Source organism: Trichoplusia ni, chromosome 17 (genome assembly GCF_003590095.1).
Source record: "Trichoplusia ni isolate ovarian cell line Hi5 chromosome 17, tn1, whole genome shotgun sequence".
NCBI classification, from domain to species: Eukaryota; Metazoa; Arthropoda; class Insecta; order Lepidoptera; family Noctuidae; genus Trichoplusia; species Trichoplusia ni.
The window spans coordinates 696,058-718,301 of NC_039494.1; the positions used below are offsets into that span (position 1 = coordinate 696,058).

General features: G+C 35.2%; 3 protein-coding genes and 1 pseudogene across 3 annotated transcripts; all 4 read left to right on the forward strand.

The window, feature by feature from the left end:
- Nucleotides 1–3,317: 3,317 nt before the first annotated feature.
- On the forward strand, nucleotides 3,318–5,875 carry LOC113502349 (hornerin-like). Its single transcript, XM_026883891.1, has 4 exons — nucleotides 3,318–3,416; nucleotides 3,497–3,790; nucleotides 4,088–4,254; nucleotides 4,338–5,875. The coding sequence occupies exons 1-4, from the start codon at nucleotides 3,405–3,407 to the stop codon at nucleotides 5,764–5,766; spliced, it is 1,902 nt and encodes a 633-aa protein (XP_026739692.1). The 5' UTR covers nucleotides 3,318–3,404; the 3' UTR covers nucleotides 5,767–5,875.
- A 4,395-nt stretch (nucleotides 5,876–10,270) lies between these two features.
- Nucleotides 10,271–11,281, forward strand: LOC113502678 (cuticle protein 7-like). Its single transcript, XM_026884332.1, has 4 exons — nucleotides 10,271–10,282; nucleotides 10,478–10,717; nucleotides 10,808–10,974; nucleotides 11,098–11,281. Exons 1-4 carry the CDS (start codon nucleotides 10,271–10,273, stop codon nucleotides 11,174–11,176), a joined length of 498 nt encoding a protein of 165 aa, XP_026740133.1. The 3' UTR covers nucleotides 11,177–11,281.
- Nucleotides 11,282–14,881: 3,600 nt separating this feature from the next.
- LOC113502679 lies at nucleotides 14,882–21,670 on the forward strand (annotated as a pseudogene).
- LOC113502365 (cuticle protein 7-like) lies at nucleotides 17,678–18,696 on the forward strand. Its single transcript, XM_026883911.1, has 3 exons — nucleotides 17,678–18,205; nucleotides 18,280–18,446; nucleotides 18,532–18,696. The coding sequence occupies exons 1-3, from the start codon at nucleotides 17,993–17,995 to the stop codon at nucleotides 18,608–18,610; spliced, it is 459 nt and encodes a 152-aa protein (XP_026739712.1). The 5' UTR covers nucleotides 17,678–17,992; the 3' UTR covers nucleotides 18,611–18,696.
- Nucleotides 21,671–22,244: the final 574 nt, after the last annotated feature.

Consider the following 22,244-nt stretch of genomic DNA (forward strand, 5'->3'; position numbering starts at 1 on the left):
AAAGGTAATAAACCGAAATGTCTGGTTATGTAGTGTGGTATCTCGTAACTTACATGCATAAGTAATGTATTGTTCGTGCAGGTATTGAAGTATAACTAAATGCTGTTGACTTACATAACCTAATTAACACTTGGTTAAAAACAGCTATTAAGTTAGTGCAACAGTGGTGATTAGGCTTCTTGTATAAAGGCGATATATTTTGTATCGTCTTTAATGGTGAAATATATTCTGAAGACTGGTTTGTCCTTTTTCACAATGCACGCCTATGAATATTACTACATACTCTAACGAATTAAAAGGATTTCGCTTTTTGCTGTTTCACTCAAATAAACAGACAAGTATTTTTTTTAATAACTGGTCAAGCGCAAGTATGACTCGAAAATCTGAGGGTTGTAGAAACAAATTAGGGAATGAGTGTCCAAAACATTCAAAATAATGATCATAACAGTTCCTTAACCTCGTTCTTTATTTTGGTAGGTATTCTTCGTTATACTGTAAATTAATTAGCAAAGTACAGTAAAGCTAGTATGGTAATGTTCGGACGGACAGACAGCCACAGTAACAGGGGTGTGTTTTTATCCTACGGCTAAAGAGCCCCAAAACGAGGGAACAATTATTTTGCTATTTTATCCTAGTTTTACTGTTTGTTTTTGCAAACATAAATAATAATGTATAAGATTATTGTGTAATAATTTATTTTTAAAACAATAACTTATGAAGTGTCTTGCCAGTCCTTCTCCATAAGAATGACATTTCGAAACCGTGCACCCAGAACCAATATTGTATGCCTATTTGAAATGAAAACTTTTGATTTTGACTTCATTGCATTTAATGGTATCTAAAGACTGGAGAACAAATTATTTTCTAAACGATTACCCATATATGAATGGTTAAAAACTACGGCAAGTCTTATGGATTTAATTTCCTTTTGCAAGTCCTCGCACTAGTTTTCTCTCTTTATGATGGCACCCTAAGCAGGACTCTGAGAATATAAAAGCACGAAATCATTCCTCCTTCAGAGTAATAGGTTTTAGGCATATTTATTACAAATACGAAAGTATGTGACTGTTTTTGAATATGTGTATGTTTGTTAATTCTTCACCCACAAACGGCTTGACTGATGAAGTTTGGTAGGGGGTAGCTGGCATCTTCTTTTATCACGTACTTTACTTTAATCACACGTGATAAGGGTAATATTTTTGAAGCTTTTGGCCGGCAGGTCAACAAAGCAGCGAGCAACAGCTACATAGTTTCTAATAAGTATTGTTACTGTTATGACAAGTATCTAGAATATTGTGTTACTAGTACGAATCGCGCTTCACGAAAAATTTGTCACCAACAATCTAAGTTGATTGCTATGTTGTGTATTTTACGATACATTTTTATTTGAAGGATTTATTCTGATACGAAAATTAACAGTAAAAGAAATATGTACATATTAAATGGTGTTCTAAGCTGAGAAGAGCATAATCACTTACCTTACTTCCTGACTTGACGCTCTAAAAACGAACATCCTCTTCATTGTTATAGCTCTTTAGCAACTTCCCCATCGGCAGATAACATACGTTTACGTAATTACGATGTAACACTAGACAAAGATCTATAAGCCACATGTGAATTAAAATAGATTTAATTATTCTATCTCTATTCATTGATAAAAAATGTGCTGGCCGAATATTGTGGATAAAATGGTTTATTAATTAACAATAGATATGGTTCTTTTTTGGGGGCTGGGGAGGCCTATGTCCAGCAGTAGACGAATATAGACTGCAAAAATCCAACAAGTTTAATGTTATAAATAAGAAAAAACGATTGAAGAAATAAAGATTGTTTTTATTACACATATACTTACTGTAAATAAATACGTGCAAAGAAGTTACACTAAAGAAAGGCTCTTTTTGCATAAACCTAAAAAAATATGAGTTTAGTATAGTAAAAAGTATTAATAAGCGTACTATTTTGTCATAAATAGAACCATGTTACCTTCTTTACCCAAAATACGATTTAAATAAAAACAACGTACTTACATTAACTTTAAATTTTATTACATGACTTCATATACTTCAGAGCTTCAACTGAAGCACGAAATACATTACAACGAATACGTATTTATAATATTTGTATTGCGTAACAACAGTTTCCTTAAAAATTCCCACTTGACAGCAATGCAAAAATATTTATAACAATTCTATACATTTTCATATTTTAAAATGCAAATCATGTATATTCGCTGCTACTGACTTAAATAAAATATTATAACAATAGGATTCGTGACTGAAACAATTCTACTGAAAAGTTTTCTATTCTTTTGTTTAGTATCAATTTCTGCACAAAATGTATGTTTGCAAAATTTCTACACAAAAAAGATAGCAACGCAAATATGATTTCTGTTCTTCTTTCATTATTAATTACCAAATCTTTCTTTTACCATAACATTGTAGTCGCCATTATATTAAGGGTAAAAACTATCAAACATTCTGTTAAATTAACTGTATTAATGTTACACACGACAAATTAACACTTAAAGCAGGTAACATGTCAAGACTAAAACAGAAATTACCTCTTATTGAAACTTCAAGTACTAAAGGTATTCACATATTAAAACATCTACATACAACTTAAAAGTATAATATAATAGACACTTTGAATACATTGTGCGCCCACGGAACATGTATAGCAACATCACAATAGAACGAGGTTGCGTCCTTACAAGACACAGGCGCTTTTAGTTACATGGGTTATGTTTGTTGGTCATGCTTTGGTAACGTATATTGTAAGTTAACAAGACATTAAATAATGATTTAGAGCAACACGCAGACAAACTTACACTAAATTAGAATTATCGTTAAACAAAGCAGATCACAAAAGGCTACTGCTAAAGCACAGTTAGCTTTTACTTACGATGGGAGAAATATATATATACATGTAAATATATATACTGTACCGTGCTTGTTTGTCTGGTATGTAAATTTTATAGGCTATGTTCACCTACAGCAAACATAGTGCTAATAACCAAATTGCCAAATTTGAATAAGTGAAACATCCCATGTTTCAATAATCGTCACCCAAGAAGTAGATGTCGTGGAATAAAGAAATAGCTTGCAGTTCCCAGTACTATTGCATAAGATACGCACTGACTTGACTGTAGGAAACAAAACCTATTGTTATGCCAGATTACCTAGTTTTTGTACACCCACGTGTTCCGAATACTGGAGAAAAATGACGGCGACTGCGTTAAATCCTTATTAACATATTAATTGTTTACTCCTATTCATCTAGTCTCCGACATTGATGGTTTGTTTCGGTATTACCGAACTGAATATTTTAGGACAAACAAAACACGTCTTATAAGCAGTGTTTCTTCTTCAAAAATATCAGTAGTCTTCCATCGATCACCAGGAAAGATGATTGTCAAAGTAAGTGTCGAAACTTTGTTTAAATTAGTTTTAAAACTATTGCATCCTTACTGATTAATGTTATTTTTTTCTGATTTCAGAGCTATGTGGTGAATTTACTTTTAGGATTAGGATTCATTAGTGTCGTCACTGGAACTTCTTACTCCAACGTTTACGTAGAACGCGGTCTCCCTAAGGAATATTATCAATATGGCACACCGTACGCTCCACTAGTGAATCCACGATTATCCCAATTCAACGCTTTGCCCCCCGTACCCAGTTACATTTCACCCTGTGCTCCACCTTGTGTACTTCCTGGTCAAGCGATTGCTCCGAGTGCAAATATTATATCCTACAATGCTCCAAGTCTTCCTGTTGTGGTAGCGCCTGCTGAGGTACGTAAAATACTTTTCTGTAAATACGATTATACACGAGCTGCAGATTCAATCCCAACGCAGACAAAGTACAAATGTTACATTTTCAGTTATATGTATAACTTCTTAATTTTATTATTCTAAAAGACTGATGATAACGGAAAACATCGTTAGGAAACCTGGATTCCAAACGCTGGAATCTGATATCGCCAACTCGCAGTAGCAGTCGTGGTGATCAATGTTCAAATTTTCCCCATATTGGAAGATACCTGGACTCGTACATTAACTTATTTTTTTTAAATATTCTTTTTTCATCAGGACCCTGCTGGATATCAGTATCAATACGTTGTATATGATGAAGATACAGGCGATCACAAGGCGCAACGTGAACAAAGCGATGGTTCAGTTGTTCGAGGTGAATACTCGTTTTTGCAACCAGACGGCTATGTACGAGAAGTGCAGTACGTGGCCGATGACGTTTCAGGGTGAGTCCTAATTGTTAAATGTGTATCATAAACTTATGCGTGAAATTTTATAAGCCGTCCTCATTTTCTCACTTTTTGTGCAGGTTTAACGCCGTGGTAAGAAATTTTCTACCTGTAAAAGTTGAAGGTAACAAACTAGGTGAAGCAAAGGGCGTGAAGAATGCGGCCATACATTGTCTCGAAGTAAAACACGAATCTCTGAAAAAAGGATCAGCTGCATTAAAGGATAGTTCTGTAAGTCATGGTTCTCAAAGCCATGGAAATTTACATACTACGAATTCCAAAAAACATGCTCAGATTCGCTTAGTAAACCTTGACATGGAACCTAATATTCAAAACAAACATGTGACTAAGATATCACATGAATCCCAACATCATGATTCACACATCAATAGTAAATCTCAATCCAAATCAAGTAAATTAGCAAGCTCCGAAGAAAATAGTCATCAATCATCATCATCTAAACATGGGTCTGGAGATGTTTCTCATGAAACACATCACAAAAAGAATAAAAAAGGTTCCAAAATGGAGTTCGATACAGAATCTAGTGAAGAATCAGTAGAGGACTCAAAGGATAAACATCAGGCTCATTCTACAAAAGGTTCCGATGAGTCAGTAGAGAAATCCAAAGAGAAACATCATAAGGCGAAAAAAGGACCAAATCATCCTACAGAGTCAAGCGAAGAGTCATCAGAGAGTTCTGAGTCAGAAGAATCCAATCAACACTCAAAGGAAAAGTCCAAATCAAAAGCAAAAAAAGGAACTGGACACAAGTCGAATCATGGATCTGAACACGGATCTAGTCACGATTCTGAACACGGTTCTAGTCATGAATCCGGACATGAATCAGGGCACGATTCTAAACAAGGATCCAGTCATAACGCTGGACATTCCTCTGGACATGACGCTCACAGTTCCGAACATGACTCAGGACACAACAACGGACGTGGATCAGGACGTAATTCTAAACACGGGTCAGGACACGAATCTGATCATGGATCCAGTTACGATAATGGGCATTCATCTGGGCATGATTCTCACAGCTCCGAGCACGACTCAGAACACAACTCCAAACATGGATCAGGACAGAAATCTGAACATGGATCCAGTCATGGCTCTGGACATTCATCTGAACATGATGCTCACAGTTCCGAGCATGACTCAGGACACACCTCCAATCGCGGATCAGGACATGAATCCGACCATGGGTCCAGTCATGACTCTGGACATTCCTCAACTCATGATACTCACAGCACTGAACACGACTCAGGACACACTTCCAAACACGGATCAGGAAACAATTTTGGACATAGCTCTGGACACGGATCTGAAGAAACTGAGAGTCACGAGACACACAAATCAAGTCATGAAGTTGATGAACAGCAAGTGCTTGTGCCATATAACGATATAGTCCGATGTGTTATGCAAGCTCTTAAACGATCCCATGGATTGCCAGCAGACATGAGTCAACCGTCAGCACTATCGTACCTAGTGTTAAACAAACCATGCTAACATACGAGATTGTAATAAAATATTTATTTCTAGTCGATAACGATTGAAATTACGAGTGTGTCACAAATTATTTTAATTTATTTTAAGAGTGTCCATGCTATAACCAAAACGAAATATACATCACATGTAAAAAAAATCTTTTGTGTTTATTTTAACACCAGCACACAAAAATTGGTACATTCTGAAGCTTTGGAAACGTGCTATCCAATATTGAATAATCGCTACTTAACAAGCATTATATATTCATAATTTCAGATAACTTTTTAGGCTACTGAGATTAGAAATACTTTGAGACTTAAATTAGATTAGATAACTGCACAAAGATCACATATTGAACTGGTCATTGAACCGGCACTACTCTTAATTCTAGATGACATAAAAAAATATCACACTTAAATAGCTAGTCAACGTATTTCCAGGCAACTTGAGAATTAAATAGCTGTCACTGTATACTAATTGTATAATTACCATGGTTTTTATTGCTTAGTTAAACATCTATCTCTTTACTTCGTAAGTGGAAAAGCTTATGCCATAGCAATTTAAATGCAATTTATTTCAATGCCATTTATATTTCCTCAGCCTAGAAATGGTACAAGATAGTTAGTGGCTATTTAATTATTTCAAGACAGGACTGAGATTGATGATTATCTCGTGTCTAAACTGGTATAGAGTTTCTTAACATTGTGGATTAATATAATAAAGACGAAAACGTGCGTTGCTAATACTATGAGAATAAGGACGTATGCACCTGTTATAATATAATACGGCGTGAACTAAAGTACCAAAAATTGGTTACGGTGACAATCATGTAACATTATAATCTGTTTATTGATGATCATTTTCATCGTGCAAATTATATACTTAACCAAAGAAATAAACAATGGCTTGCCAACATTTACGACAAAAAACAAAAACTTTTACCCATGATTTATGCAAATAAATAAAGATGAGGAGGTCAAAAATTATTAAAAAACATTCTATAGTAAATAAACTGGAGACAAATATTCATAGTGTCGGTATTGCAATAGCTTTTTTTTACAAATTAACGGCTCCCAAATAGATAAGTAGGTACTTTTGAATTTCGAAATGTTGTTTACACATTGTATAGATTTAAATTATATGGTATGACTGTAGCGGTCATGTTGATATTAGTCAATTGATCAATAAGTAACTGGCCATGCCTTGTAAGTACACTCCTAATTTAGATAGATAATCGGATTGCTTTTGTTCGCCAATGGTGCTTAAATATAAACAACCTTGAAATATTTATAGTTGAAGTGAGTTGCAACTATTTTTAACGAATGTTAATGATCGAATTGTATGTCTGAATCATTATTAGAAAGAGTTATTTGAATAAATTATATAAAACATTGCATTAGTATTTTGTGGTCGCAAGAAATTGAGTTAAAGTTACAGCTGCTAATGATTATAACTGTCTTGAACTACACTATTTTATCCCGCAAAAAACCGAAGTAAATAATAAAAACAGAACTCTATGTATAACTAAGTATCTGTCTGTCCCTGTCTATAAATCTGTCGATATGTATTTTTGCTACTCCTATAACAATGAATACTGTAACTAAAGGTCGAGGTTATGCTATGATCGTTACGGTCATCAATTTTGGGGATGGAGTACCAACAAATTTATTTTGCCACCCAGCTTTTTTCCTTGAGTATATTTATTCAGAACTCTCAGTGTCGCGAGCCCGACTCGCACTTGGCAGTTTTTTTGTTTTATTCTCATTGCTTTTTCTTAGACATAATAATTATATACAGGGCACATAAACCTCGGAAACAAAATGTAAATTACTGTCGACCATTTAGCGGAATAAAACTAATTGTTATTGCCACTACCTCGTTCGAATGTCTGCCCCTGAGCTCGGCAAAACATACAACAACAATAATAAAAACTATAGCAGTCCATAACTTATCTTAAAATATATCTCAATTTAAACAATAAAATAAAACCTTTCTATTAAACCTGACCTACATTAAAAAAATGCGATTTTTTATCTAGAGCGTTGTCCGCCCGATCACACGCCCGATCTATCAAATGCCTTTTGACACGAGTCACTCTTGAAATAGTTTGGTTAATGTAATATTATGAAATACATTTTAAGAATGCTATTGTTTATGAAACATGTTTAGTCAATAACAAAAATATGCGCATAAATTTAATGGTAACAGAATTTTGAAGTAGGTATCTACTAGAGCGAAATTATAAGAAATAGTTTGTAGTCAAAAAAATGAAATTCAAACGTCTGGCTTCGTGTAAAAACTGTGTTGAAGTTGAATAGATTTTTCTTAACATTTTAAAATAAAGTTACGGGATAACCGCAGGTGAAATTATAATATTCAACTTGTTAAAAGAGACTTGATGCCATAACACCTGTATAAAAACATCCTCGCTGTGTGTCATTTGTTTTATCGTTTGTCTGCTTCAATCTCAGCCTACTTAAGGCTAATACTATATATCTTATTATGTAGCTAATAATGTTTCATAACTTTCACTTTAGCGGCGCACGTCCTTGAGAGCATAATTACCAATATCCTCAATTATTCGTTGTCTTAACTAGAACGGATTAGCAAGTTGCTTATTATTATTTTTATTTAGTTCATTGATTCATTTTATTTTATTTAAAATCTCGTTCTCTCTCTCTCTCGTAAAGAAAGGTTAGCGGAGAGCTTAATTACTGTATAATCAAAAGAGACTAAGAAAGGTAATTAATTATTTCTACTTTCGTGAAGTGGATTGAGAATTAATTATTTATTCCGTTATTAGATTCTTATTAGAACTGCAAAAAAAAATCAAATCATGAAAAAGTTTATGACCAAACATAAATTAAATTAAATACAAATTATACAAATTACGTACAAAAAATAAATTAAATTAAATTAATGAGTCAGTCAGGAGTTAATATTTTTTTCAGTAAACCAGAAATCTTCTTAGGTATTACCACCCGCAAAACCTGCTGTCCATTAAAACGTCAGCTAAAAATTGTGCAGATCAAATTAGTTCAAGTGATGTTGTGATGTTTACTATCAGTCATTCAGACAGCACCCATAACCGGTCAGAGCAATGCGTGACGCGCCGCTTTATGAACACAACACTGTATAGTTTCTGTTGACGTCAAACACTGGGTTGTTTGACAAGCGACGCTAACGACTCGTTAGTTGGGAAATACCTCAATATGACGTAAAATACAAACAAAGTGTATTGTGCAGTCGAGCTTCTTAAGGTTCCGTAACCAAAGGGCAAAACGGGACCGAATACTAGGACTCTGATGACTACCGTCTTGTCCGTAACACATGAACTCAGATAGACCGAGATAATTGAAATTTTGATAGATGATATTATATTTATGTTGCCACTATTTACTAACAATAAAACCAAATATAAAATTAAGGTCACAATTGAGCACGTGCCGAACGGCGCGGTTCATGTTCCACGCGTGCCTCTGCAAGCAAACTCTGGGGAACTCATTCCACATGCCCAGTAGAAAACAACGTAATGTTTAGTAATATTCGATTACGTTAAGTTAGTAATTTATTTATTTATTTCACTATGAGTAACCATTTTAAATTAACTAATGACAATAAAGCCTAATAAGTAATATTTGCCAGTGGACGCGCGTGTCATTCTATATCTCAATTTTACTAAGCGGTACAGGGTTCAGGGTATAATCATTTGTGGGATCCTTAAATGAATTCTGAGTTTGGATATCGACGTAATGCTTGTAACCTGAATGTTTATAAACCCTCCGCGACATAAGGATTAATTTCGTGTAGTAAAAGTCTTGTAAAAGTTCGTTGTCAATTACAAAAAATAAATATTTATTTTAATACTTCGCTCATAAAAAAATATTGTTTGACAAGCGAGAATTGTATTTTGCACTAAATACCTATGGAATCTAGGCCACATAGTAAAATAAGAAATATGCTTAATCGCTATTCCCTTAATAACATTGACTGAAAGTAATAAGTTGTATATTTTAAAGCGGTCAGCTAATATGAATGTGTTCATTATAGAATTAATATTTTCTGTTTTTTAAACAAATGACTGTCGCGAAATTTTAATGATCATGAAGGTTTTATACTACTTAGGAATAAGTAGTGCTTAGTTCCCAAAAATCGGTGTAAATGTGCCATTTACACATAATTTTAATCAATATTTATTATTATGAATTACAAATGTATAAATAAAAGTTTATAAATTCCGATTAAAATTAATATTCACGTTTCTTACAATGAATAGTCATGACTTATTAGTGTCGTAAGGTTGATTAACAATAGAAGCCTACGTATTAATTAAAATAGATCCGGACACAAATCAGTTCGCTATTATCGGTTTCGCGACCTTCGTACATGTCAAAGTTACAGAGTCAAGGTGCGCGCGCATTTCTCCGCCCCACCGCGCCTGCGCAGCGACCGGCGTTCTATAAAACCATACGGCAGGACCACTGAAATTAATCAACTTTTGATTCTTACTCACTAAACACCAAAAATGTTCAGCAAAGTGAGTTGATTTATTTAAAACAGTGATCTTAAATATTATTATTTCATTATTTTTATATTTAAGTTGCTGCGGCATGAAAATGATTTTAAATTTGTCTTTTGTAAATAATATAAAGTAATTTAGTATTTTTTTTGGGATTAAGAAATGTGTTTGTTGTATTGCATAGAAAATTCTAACCAAAATATTTAATTATAGATCGTAGCTTTCGGCGCCCTCTTGGCGGCTGCCAATGCTGGTCTCTTGGGACATGGCCACGCCGTGTCTTCCCAAAGCATCGTTCGTCATGATGAGCCCGCTCACTACGCTGCTCCCGTTGCCCACTACGCCGCTGCTCCCATTGCCCACTACGCCCCTGCCCCGGTTGCCCACTACGCCCCTGCCCCCGTAGCCCACTACGCCGCTCCTGTGGCCCACTACGAAGGCCATGACACCTACGTAAGTAGCGAATATAACGTGCAAAACTAACAAATACTTTTTGTCAGTTGTTTTTATTACAAAAGCTTCTAATCGTGTCTAATATTCCAGGCTCACCCCAAATACGACTACGCTTACTCCGTGGCTGACCCCCACACCGGTGACCACAAGTCCCAGCACGAGAGCCGCGACGGTGACGCCGTGCACGGCTACTACTCTCTGGTGCAGCCTGATGGCTCCGTGCGCAAGGTCGAGTACACCGCTGACGACCACAACGGGTAAGAACTGGTTCTCATAATCCATCTCAACCCAGCTTTAACTTCTTCTTATCGTATGGCTGATAAACAAAACAGTGTCAGGTTTCTTTTGAGTATACTTAAATTTGTTTTTTTCTTTTACAGTTTCAACGCGGTTGTCCACAACTCTGCCCCCGCCGTGCACCCCGCCCCCGCCCCCGCCCACGGCTACCACCATTACTGAGCATGATCATTGTTGTGTGATTGTTTACTGAATGTTCGACTTGCAACCTACCTATTTATATTTTTGTATGATTGTGATGTGTGCTGAATATAATTTAAAAATCTATTTTTTACTTTTATTTCGTTTAAATACCCTTTCGCTTGTGAGTACTTCTTCTAATACGAATTCTGAACATTGAGGGTTAAAGTTCAAAAATACAAATGATACAACGACGTTTTCTTGACGTTCATAATAATAAATGAAACTAACCAAGGGCAGGTCTGTATCGCGTCACAAGTTCCCTTACAAATAAGCTAAAGACAAATAAATAGTTTGCGTGACAAATTTGTTGGTGTTCAAAATATCATTAACTTAACAACGTTACCTAACCTTGATCTTTATCTTCAGAAGGGTGTGCTTTAATAGGTACGGATTTACGGAACCCTGAAACTGATACATAGCATTAAAGAGAAACTACAAAATCCACTCCATTCAAAATAGACTCAAAATTTAAATTACATACCTACTAATTTTGAATTTTGTCTTTCTTGGTGGAATCCTTAATTCCAAAAACAGTCATATTGAATATATTATGGTAATAGAGTCTTAATATGGCTTCAATAACTTAATTATGTGACAAAAAATATTATCACAACCGCGTAACATGATGTAACACTCGTTGGATAATCCGAAGTAACGATTGAATGCAATGAACATTATTAACAATAAATTATATTCATAAACATTCAATTCATAAATTTTATATTTCGTACATTATTATTAATACGGGTTTTTTGCGAATTAGAGCAAAACTTCATATCGGGTTATTTGCTTGATAATTATTATACACAACAAAAGCTAAAATAAAATGAAAATATTTATGACTAAACTACTAAAACCAGTCATACACACAACAGCTTACTTAGTTCACAAACAAGTTGCAAAGAAGTACGTACAAGATCAAAAGGAACCAAGTTTATTAAGAAAAGTAGATTACAGAGCTGGTTCAAATATTCAGAAAGCTTCAAATACAAATCTGATGTTTGTGAAAACTTGTTGTATTTTGTTGCTGACAGTAGATACCTACTGAACATAAACCTAGCTATACATTTTCCTTGAAATGAGCGCAAATTAACATTAAACCAGCATTTGCAACCCGAGTTTACACCTATAAACATAAGGACCATGATGATTACATCAACTAAGCACGTTATTCAATTCGTATAAGAACGATTCTAAACAGTTTCAATGCTATAACAGGTTCAATTGAAGGGACTGTTAAGAAACAAATGACTAATAGTAGCAGGAAACAAATACAGTATTATGTAATCAGCTAGCAGTCCAAACTAGATATTCAAAGTAATTCTGACACCAAAAGTGCGTGAGTTTATCTAAGGCTTTCATAATTGTGATCAGATATAGATTGAGGTTATGACTGCATCTATTAATATTTTAGAAAATACACAGATAATTGAGCAATAGATACCGGAAAAGTACGCCTACTCAAAAAAATACTAGATGTGCTAATTATGTATGTTCTAGTTCATATAAATCCTAAGCGTATAAAAAATCGATTAATTTACAAAAAAATTTTTATTTATTTTCTAAATATACATGAGCACTGGGTCAGTAAAGCAAGAGTTATCCAAGATCGAATAGCATAATATATTATGTGTTTCGATGTCTTCCTTAATTATTTTACCATTTACCCATTTCTCACTAAAGTATTTTCGTATTGCAATATGACTGTCTCTTGACTGTCCTCTGAAAAATCAATCAAGACCCTAAGTTTTAAGGTTTAAGCATTTGATTACTCAAAGAAACTTGAAAAAGTTCAAGAATCAAGAGTCAACCAAGAGTACAGTTCATATAGTGACCAGGAGGTAATGGCACTAATCAATAAACCACAATCTGTGGTGATCTATGTCCGGTACGAATGTCATGCGTAAATGGAATGCACGCAATGACATTCCAGTCACGGTGTAGCCGAAGTATCGTCTGCACGCAATCATTGGTATCTCGGACAATATTCATAGACAGCTGGTGAGAATTGTAGCAAAAGCATCATTATTACTATTGATTGCACGGATAGCCAAATGGTTGAGGTCACCACATCAAGCCAATGTGCGTGACGAGTCGCAAGATCGATTCCCGCACAGGAAAAGCGTTTGTATGATCAATAAATTATTTTCCAGAGTATTTGTGTGTCTTTGCATGTGACTTGAAAATTTGTGGAACTGTCCGCGAAACTAGGATTAAATACCTTACTACGGGAGCGTAGACCGAAACACAAAAAAACTAGCATTGTCAACTAACCAATGAAACGGGTAATAATATTCTTTACCAAAATTCTCTGAAAACTAACTCTAAATTGTGTTAAATTCCACTTACACCTAATATAAGGCCAAAAAGTTTACAATTCTGAATCATACTCGTGCATGCCAATGTCACGAAATCAATAAACACGCACTTGTTTTTTGTTCTACTTCACTTGTATTATGTCATATTATACCCGAACTAGCTGTTTGCCGCGACTTCGTCCGCATGGTCAGAAGATATAAGTTCTGATTTATACCTGCCCTGTGTTTTTATCATATTTTCCATTGTATCTTCGCTCCTATTAGTCGCAGCGTAATGGTATATAGCCTAAACCTTCCTAGATGAATGGTCTATTCAACACAAAAATAATTTTTCAATTTGAAATTCTTGAGATTAGCACGTTCAAACAAACAAACAAACTCTTCAGCTTTATATGTTAGTATAGATATTTATATTTTTTTGTGTTGATCCGACTGATTCGTGAAGCGATTTTTTAACTAAATAAGACACTAGTTATAAGAATCCTTTCCTTGTGTACTTTTTCTTTGCTCACGTAAGAGTCACACAAGGAAATAATGATTTTTGTAGAAGAAGTCAAAAAAATAAAAGTGCTGAATTATAAAGGGGAGCGTAATAAAACATGGTGTTATAATAAGCAATACATTTATTGACAAAACTTTTTGAAACTTACTTTGAAAAATTCTGAATTTCTGACACAGTAAAATTACCAAACACAAAATTATAATAACTCTATCAAGCAAAACTCTATCTGTAGCATCAGTTACACAAGACATACTTGCAGAAAAGCCTATGTCGAGTCATTTTTACTTAATATTATATGAGCACATTATGTACTAAGTAATACAATCTGATAGGAAAATAACATTACAGAAATAAGTCCTATGTCTACTAAGTGACGTCTCAAACAATAGTTCCCTTATTTACATTTTTTCTCGCTTTAATAAGTATTTAAATTTCACTTGACTAAGTACAAATAAAATTACGTTTAAAGATCGTATAAAATCTAATTGCATTGTTTCTCTTGCCAATATTTCCTTAATGTTTATTTGATACAGATCAAGGAATTTAATGAATTCCTCTTGCTTGGCGCTATTCAATAATTCTTATAAAAAAGTCCATGTATTATTCCTAAACGAACAATAAAAATGTATAGTAGACATTCCATACATGCTTAATAAGTTGATATTTCACTGTACACAACACTCTAGTTATACGCTACTGACCAAACTGTATCAAACAAGGTCCAAATTATGTTGTCATAATTACGCAGTCAAGGTACTTACTCGCATTTCTCCGCCCCACCGCGCCAGTACATACACCGGCCGAGTTCTATAAAACCAAACTGCAAGTCTTTTGACATCAATCAACACTTGATACTAACAAACAAACAACATGTTCAGCAAAGTGAGTTAAAATATAGTAAAATTAAAATACGTTTCCGTCAATGTTTTCACTTTTAACTATAATATAATTGTCTTTTACTTTTGTCTAGATCGTTGCTTTCGGAGCTATGTTGGCCGCTGCCAACGCTGGTCTCTTAGGCTACGGCCACGGCCACGCCACTTCTTCCCAAAGCATCATCCGTCACGATGAGGGACACTACGCTGCTCCTATTGCCCACTACGCCGCCCCTATTGCCCACTACGCTGCACCTGTAGCACACTACGCTGCTCCCGTAGCTCACTACGCTGCCCCCGCGGCCCACTACGACGGCCATGACACCTACGTAAGTATCTTTATCGTAGCTCCCAAATTCTGATACATATTATATTTCTATATTAATGTATTGTTTAAATCTACAGGCTCACCCCAAATACGACTTCTCGTACTCCGTGGCCGACCCCCACACCGGTGACCACAAGTCCCAGCACGAGAGCCGCGACGGAGACTCCGTGCACGGATACTACTCTCTGGCTCAACCTGACGGCTCCATCCGCAAGGTCGAGTACACCGCTGATGCCCACAACGGGTAAGCAAAATTACAAAGGATAATCATCAGATTCATGTTCATTATAGGCGCATCATTTACATTATTATTTATTATATATTTATTATTAGTTCGCAGCTAACCATTACTAATGTTTTTCAGTTTCAACGCTGTGGTGCACAACTCTGCCCCCTCCGTGCACCCCGCCCCCGTTCACGGACACGCATACGGACATCATTACTAAGAGAGGAAAATTAACCAAACTGAACCTATTTATTATATTGTAAATATAAAAACTACAAAGAACTGTAAATAAACATGATGTGATAATATTTAGCAATGCTTTTTTTACCTCATGCTTAGAAGTACGATTTTCTCGTTCCATTTCCAATGGTCAAATATAACAGTAGCCCATTATCTCTTCTATAAAATGTTGAACATCACCACCTGAAAATGAAAAGCTTGGCAGTTCAAGAATAGGGCCAATATTCCATTCAATATATTTTTTAACATTTCCTTATAATGAGACTGAGTAACAAATGAAACTATACAAAGCGAACAAGTATAATCAAAATAACTGCAAAAATAAAGGAAAAAGGAAAGAAAATATTTTTTGCTGCATTACTTTTTAGAGCCCTTACGTAAAAACATAATCCTATACTAGGGATCTGCTGTCTGTCCATCCGATATCAAGTTGTGTCTCGTGAACCGAAGGAGCGATGAAATATTAAGTGACATGAGTTAAAGCTAATTTTTGCTGTAAAAAAATAACAATCAAGGCAAAGTAACAGTTGACACTGTCATAAATTTGTTTACCATTTAGTTTTTCTTTAGTCTAATTGTTTGGAACACTCAGCGTCGCGTATTCGATTAACACTTATAATATTCATAGATCACCAGTCTAACGATAAGAATTTACAAAATTCCATTACAAGTAAGTACCTACTGCTGTGAAAAGACCTCTGATGTATTAAAAAAGTCTTAGAACAGTATTAAAGTACTATAAATTATTTTAATTTTTCACAAAAAAAATATATAATAAAAACATATTAACCATTCGGAACCACGTTTCGATTTAACAGTAACAAACCCGCAGTAATATTGGTGCTAGATATAAATCGGACACCTGTCCTGTTTTATTAGCCCTACTACAATATATTATCTTGCAGCTATAATTTGACAAATTTGTTCCCTACTTATCATTTGAATAATTTTATCGTAAATTCATGGAAAACCTACAATTTTAGTTCAAAATATCTAAGTTGTGGACTAATTTTACAGCTGTTATGGTAGCCCAACTGTTACAGTGCTATAAATCGATGATACGGGGTGTGGGTAACGTTGTACGTGTTCAATATAGAGTAAGCACTGACTTTTGCCTGCACGGAGAGCTATGTGCTTGAGGTCGCCACGCCAAACCCACTGTGCGTTATATTACATCGACGGTTCGATCCCCGCTTAAGACGTATTACGTATACGAAGAGTATCTTTGTAAATTGACTTGAATGTTAGTGAAATCCCTGGAACACAGGGACTGATATCCATATTTCGCGAGTCGTTTCAACAGTCGCATTAATTAATTTAAAATTAATTAATAATCCCTTCTTGTTTATAATCCTTGAAATCACCAATACGCAGTGAAGGTAATGGGTAGAATATAAATTTCATACAAATATTTATGTAAGTTTTATCTAATTCTATACTCACCGTACACTTCTTGTCCTCTTTATTTCATGAAAGTCTACGAGAATTGCAATTCTTCCAGTAATATTATTAAGATGAAAGGGCTGGGTAAAAGTGAGCCTTGCGAGAAAAAAATGTATATAATTAAAAACGATTAACGAAAGCCGTATATTTTAAATGACAGTCTAAACGGACAATTTAGCAGGATTTTTTTATATGTCTTTGTAATATTTGATAGCTCAAGCAGCATAATTCTTATTTTTGCAACCTAATTATGCCATGACTAATTACGGTATCAGAACAGCGTTTATCTTTAACGGTTGTTTTTATGTAGCGACTTTACAAAATATCCAATTATAACATTTTCAATCTGTAGGTATCGAGTTCACAAAAATCTGTGATTTATTTACACATATCAATTTCATTCATTCATGTTTTACACCTAGTTCTTCTTCATACTTAGTGCACAGAACACACTAAACGTAATTTTAAAGTTCATTTTAGCACAGGTTTACAGTAAAACATGTTTATGAGTCTTCTGGCAAAAAACTGTAGTACACCCTTCAAATATAAAAAATCAATTACACATAACAAACGAAACGGTAACGTACAAGGTCTGATCGCGTTGTCACAGTTTCATAGTCAAGGTGCGCACACATTTCTCCGCCCCACCCCTCTTGGTCACACACTGACCAAGTTCTATAAAACTGTACTGCATTACATTTATTGACATCAATCAACACTTGATTTTTACAAACCAACCACCAAAATGTTCAGCAAAGTGAGTGTGAAACTAAAATAATTCGACGAAATTATAAACAGTGATTTATATGTACACATTAAACTAACTACATATTATTTTTTTACAGATCTTAGCTTTCAGCGCTATGTTGGCTGCCGCCAATGCCGGCTACTACGGCCATGGCCACGCCGTGTCTTCCCAAAGCATCATCCGTCACGATGAGCCCCTACACTACGCAGCTCCCGTAGCCCACTACGCTGCACCCATTGCCCACTACGCCGCCCCCGTAGCTCACTACGCCACTCCCATTGCTCACTACGCTGCTCCCGCTGCTCACTACGACGGTCACGACACCTATGTAAGTGTTATTGCCGTAGCTCTACAAATTGTCTACAAATTACATTTGTTCTAATGTATTTTTCAACACTACAGGCTCACCCAAAATACGACTACGCATACTCTGTGTCGGACCCCCACACCGGTGACCACAAGTCCCAGCACGAGAGCCGCGACGGAGACTCCGTGCACGGATACTACTCTCTGGCTCAACCTGACGGCTCCATCCGCAAGGTCGAGTACACCGCTGATGCCCACAACGGGTAAGACATAAATAATGACAAAAGTTGTATCAATTTTTTTTAATTGTTGTAAGACGGAATTTAATTTTTAATCGTTGTTTTTCAGTTTCAACGCCGTGGTACACAACTCTGCTCCCTCCGTGCACCCCGCCCCCGTATACGGACATGCGTACCATCATTACTGAGAATATTCAACGATTGATCTTATAACCTATTTATTAAGCTGTACATACAAAGTATAATGTGTAAATAAACATGATTTTTTACGTAATTTATTGTTTTGACTGAAACATTTCTTATAAGCTTAAAGTAACCACAACTCCGTCGGTTTCTAGTAATAATAAAGAAGCGAATAAATTTTTGTTAACCAAAAATACAAGTAAAAAGTAAACAATGAAATATAACACTAGAATAAACAACATTGTCTGCTATAAAACAAAACTGAGAATAAGATTCCATTAAATGTAAAAATTAAAGTATGTTTTAGAAAGTTTATAAGCTCGTAAGTGTTAGTATCAAATCACACACAATATCTGTTGCACACGCGATATAAGATCACCATCAATACTGCATAGCTGAATGCTGTTCCTGGAAAAATAATAAATAATAATTTCACTTACCCGTAAGCTTTTTATTAGCAAGTGATGTTTTAAGCCCCACTACCATACTTCAGTGCTTTTCATCTTCCTTAACTTGTTAATATTGTGATAAACTGAAAAATACGTATTCAATATTTTTTGGATTTATATTATAGGATAAATACCCTATTGGTCGCCACATTGAGGTTGTAGGTAGTATAAGTATGTAGTGTGCATTACATACACATATCATATGTACATATACCGATACAGTATGGGCATTATTTTGACAATACCATACAAAATAGTGCGGAGAGTATATTTTATTTTACTTATCTTATTAGTATTTTAGTGAATTTGTGGTAAATGCAGATTGCCTACTTAAATAGACTATAACAATTGCCGTGAAGATCTGACTGTAATCAATTTAATTAAAGTATTTATAGATTCATTTTATGTAATACATTTGTATTCGTACAGATTTTACTCTATTTAGTTTAACCCATAATAATTATATCATTGCAATTGACGATAATAATAAAATATACTTTGTAACTTGATACACGGATACCCAAGTGGCATTATACTCGTAAGTAACCACACCAAAACTACCATGCGCCACGTTGTGGGTTCGATCCCCATGTCAGTATTTCGACAAGTAATCTGAGTTTGTGTAACCCTACGCGAAACAAGGATTTAAGTCCTTAGTTGCTTTTTTATAAACGTTTCGTCGTTTATAAAAAAAAAAAAAACAACTTTACTAAAATCTAATGAGTTTTTACTAGGCATACTCTAACAAATAAATGCTACATAATTGTTTTGAACATACATTTTTTCTTATCATTACTAAGTATTAACTGCTAGAGTACATAAGTACTCGAATATTTCTGGCTATTTCATAAACACAAATAAATTAAAATAGATTTAATTAAAATCCAAGGTTTCAAATATTGCTAGAACTGATTAAAACGGTATGCAACGCTTACCTACGCCAAATTAATTGACAATATTGCAAAATGTGAATTAATATAACATACCTGTTAATTAATTTTAATATTTTAAATCATTACAATAGTTAAACGAAAAATGAAATAAATATATTGCGTATTGTTTTAAATTCGCAACTATTCGACGTTTGCGAAAACAATAAACTAGTTTTGAAATTGAAACAAACTCATGTTTGAGTTTCGCGGTTATTTTCTTTTATGTAATTCGCTATTACTAGCTACTAAACTTGAACTTTAAAGAATCTTTTTGTTCACGAATTAAAAGGAAAATTAACATTACTCGATATGGTAAGTATTCAATACAAAAGTATACTTCAATCGTAGAATTTTTGTATGAACTATGCAGAGGACAGAGTCGGCAACAGTGCAAAACATGGGAAGCTCTACGTTTTACGACATTTAGATCCAGAAATAGTATAAACATATTGACGAGGACGCCCGGCTCCTCTGTACGAAATGAAAAGTGGCGAAGGACAAGACAATTTTAATTGTTCTCATATTTTGTGCTGATAGCATCACTTGTTACTTTTATGGAAAAGTTTTGTCTACTCTTGTTTGGTTTTTCTGGTTTCTTAAAAATACTTTCTAAATTATTTTTCATCGCAGTGGGCCTACAAATCGACTACGCAAATCAGCGGCCTTGAAACTTGTCATAGTATTCAAAGTCAAGTGCGCGAACGCATTTCTCCGCCCCACCACGACCGCGCGCCTTTTGCTTTTAATATATAAAACCATACAGCCAATGCTACGATATCAATCAACACTTAATTGTTACAAACAATACAACAACAATGTTCAGCAAAGTGAGTGTAGTTTAAAAAAATATTAGTTTATTATACAAGACTCATTGATAGCTAACAGGGAATATACAGAAGAAACAAAACATAACTATTTCTAAGTCTATAATGTTGTACTTGATTTTTTCCAGATCGTAGCTCTCAGCGCTCTGTTGGCCGCCGCCAACGCCGGCTACTACGGCCACGGTCACGCAGTGTCCTCCCAAAGCATTGTCCGTCACGATGAGCCCGTACACTACGCCGCTCCCGTAGCCCACTACGCTGCACCCATTGCCCACTACGCCGCCCCTGTAGCTCACTACGCCGCTCCCATCGCCCACTACGCCGCTCCCGTGGCTCACTACGACGGTCACGACACCTACGTAAGTATTTTTGCTGTAGCTCTATAAATACGGCTACAAATTATATTTGTTCTAATGTATTGATCAAAACACTACAGGCTCACCCCAAATACGACTTCTCGTACTCCGTGGCGGACCCCCACACCGGCGACCACAAGTCCCAGCACGAGAGCCGCGACGGAGACTCCGTGCACGGATACTACTCTCTGGCTCAACCTGACGGCTCCATCCGCAAGGTTGAGTACACCGCTGACGCCCACAACGGGTAAGATAAGATAACAATGGATATTCGTATTCTTATAGATACTGCTGTCAAGCTCACAACTCATAATTATTCTTTTTTTCAGTTTCAACGCCGTGGTGCACAACTCTGCCCCCTCCGTGCACCCCGCCCCCGTCCACGGACACGACTACCACCATTACTGATTTATTCAAAGCTGACTGATTGAGTGCCTATTTATTATGTTATTTATGTATGTATGAGTGTTATATGATTTGCAAAAATAAATTCTTAAAAGAATATAACTGTATTTTCCTCACGACAACTTAGTTTTAAGATGAAATAAGCATTCCGGTTGAGACCAAATTAAAAACACCTTCTCCTACTAAGGCAAATTATGATGGAATGCCTGAATTCAAAATGATAAAAATTATGCTGCAATAAGTCCAATAAATTCGCCTCTAGTAAATATTTTAAGAATTAAACCATCTTTAAATCTGTTTTTAGCTACCATTTCAATACTGTTTATTTATTACAAGTTTTGAGGTGTTGTTGTCATGTTATTTTATATTTAGGCCAAAGCTACAGTTGCGTGCGCTTTGCGTCGTGAGTAGAAGAGCGAAAATAAGGCAAAGAGATGGCTGTCATACACATTTAAATTACGATTTCGTACGATTGATGTTCTGGTTGTGAGTTGTTTTGTGCAGTTAAATAATGATTGAGGGGAATGACCTATTCAAGACACGCGTGCCGCTTATAGCATAGGCTTGTTCTGATTGGTCCAGCTTCTTTTTTCAAAAGCCAGTCCAGAAAATACAATTCATTTGCTTACTTATTATGAAACACAAAATACTCTGTATTTAAATATTAATCCCT

Coding starts and splice junctions, on each gene's coding strand:
- LOC113502349 (XM_026883891.1), top strand. Junction 3,791..4,087: donor TTGTGGTAGCGCCTGCTGAG/GTACGTAAAATA, acceptor TTTTTTCATCAG/GACCCTGCTGGATATCAGTA. Junction 4,255..4,337: donor GTGGCCGATGACGTTTCAGG/GTGAGTCCTAAT, acceptor CTTTTTGTGCAG/GTTTAACGCCGTGGTAAGAA.
- LOC113502678 (XM_026884332.1), top strand. Junction 10,718..10,807: donor ACGAAGGCCATGACACCTAC/GTAAGTAGCGAA, acceptor CTAATATTCCAG/GCTCACCCCAAATACGACTA. Junction 10,975..11,097: donor ACCGCTGACGACCACAACGG/GTAAGAACTGGT, acceptor TTTCTTTTACAG/TTTCAACGCGGTTGTCCACA.
- LOC113502365 (XM_026883911.1), top strand. CDS start 17,993: ATGTTGGCTGCCGCCAATGCCGGCTACTACGGCCATGGCCACGCCGTG. Junction 18,206..18,279: donor ACGACGGTCACGACACCTAT/GTAAGTGTTATT, acceptor TCAACACTACAG/GCTCACCCAAAATACGACTA. Junction 18,447..18,531: donor ACCGCTGATGCCCACAACGG/GTAAGACATAAA, acceptor GTTGTTTTTCAG/TTTCAACGCCGTGGTACACA.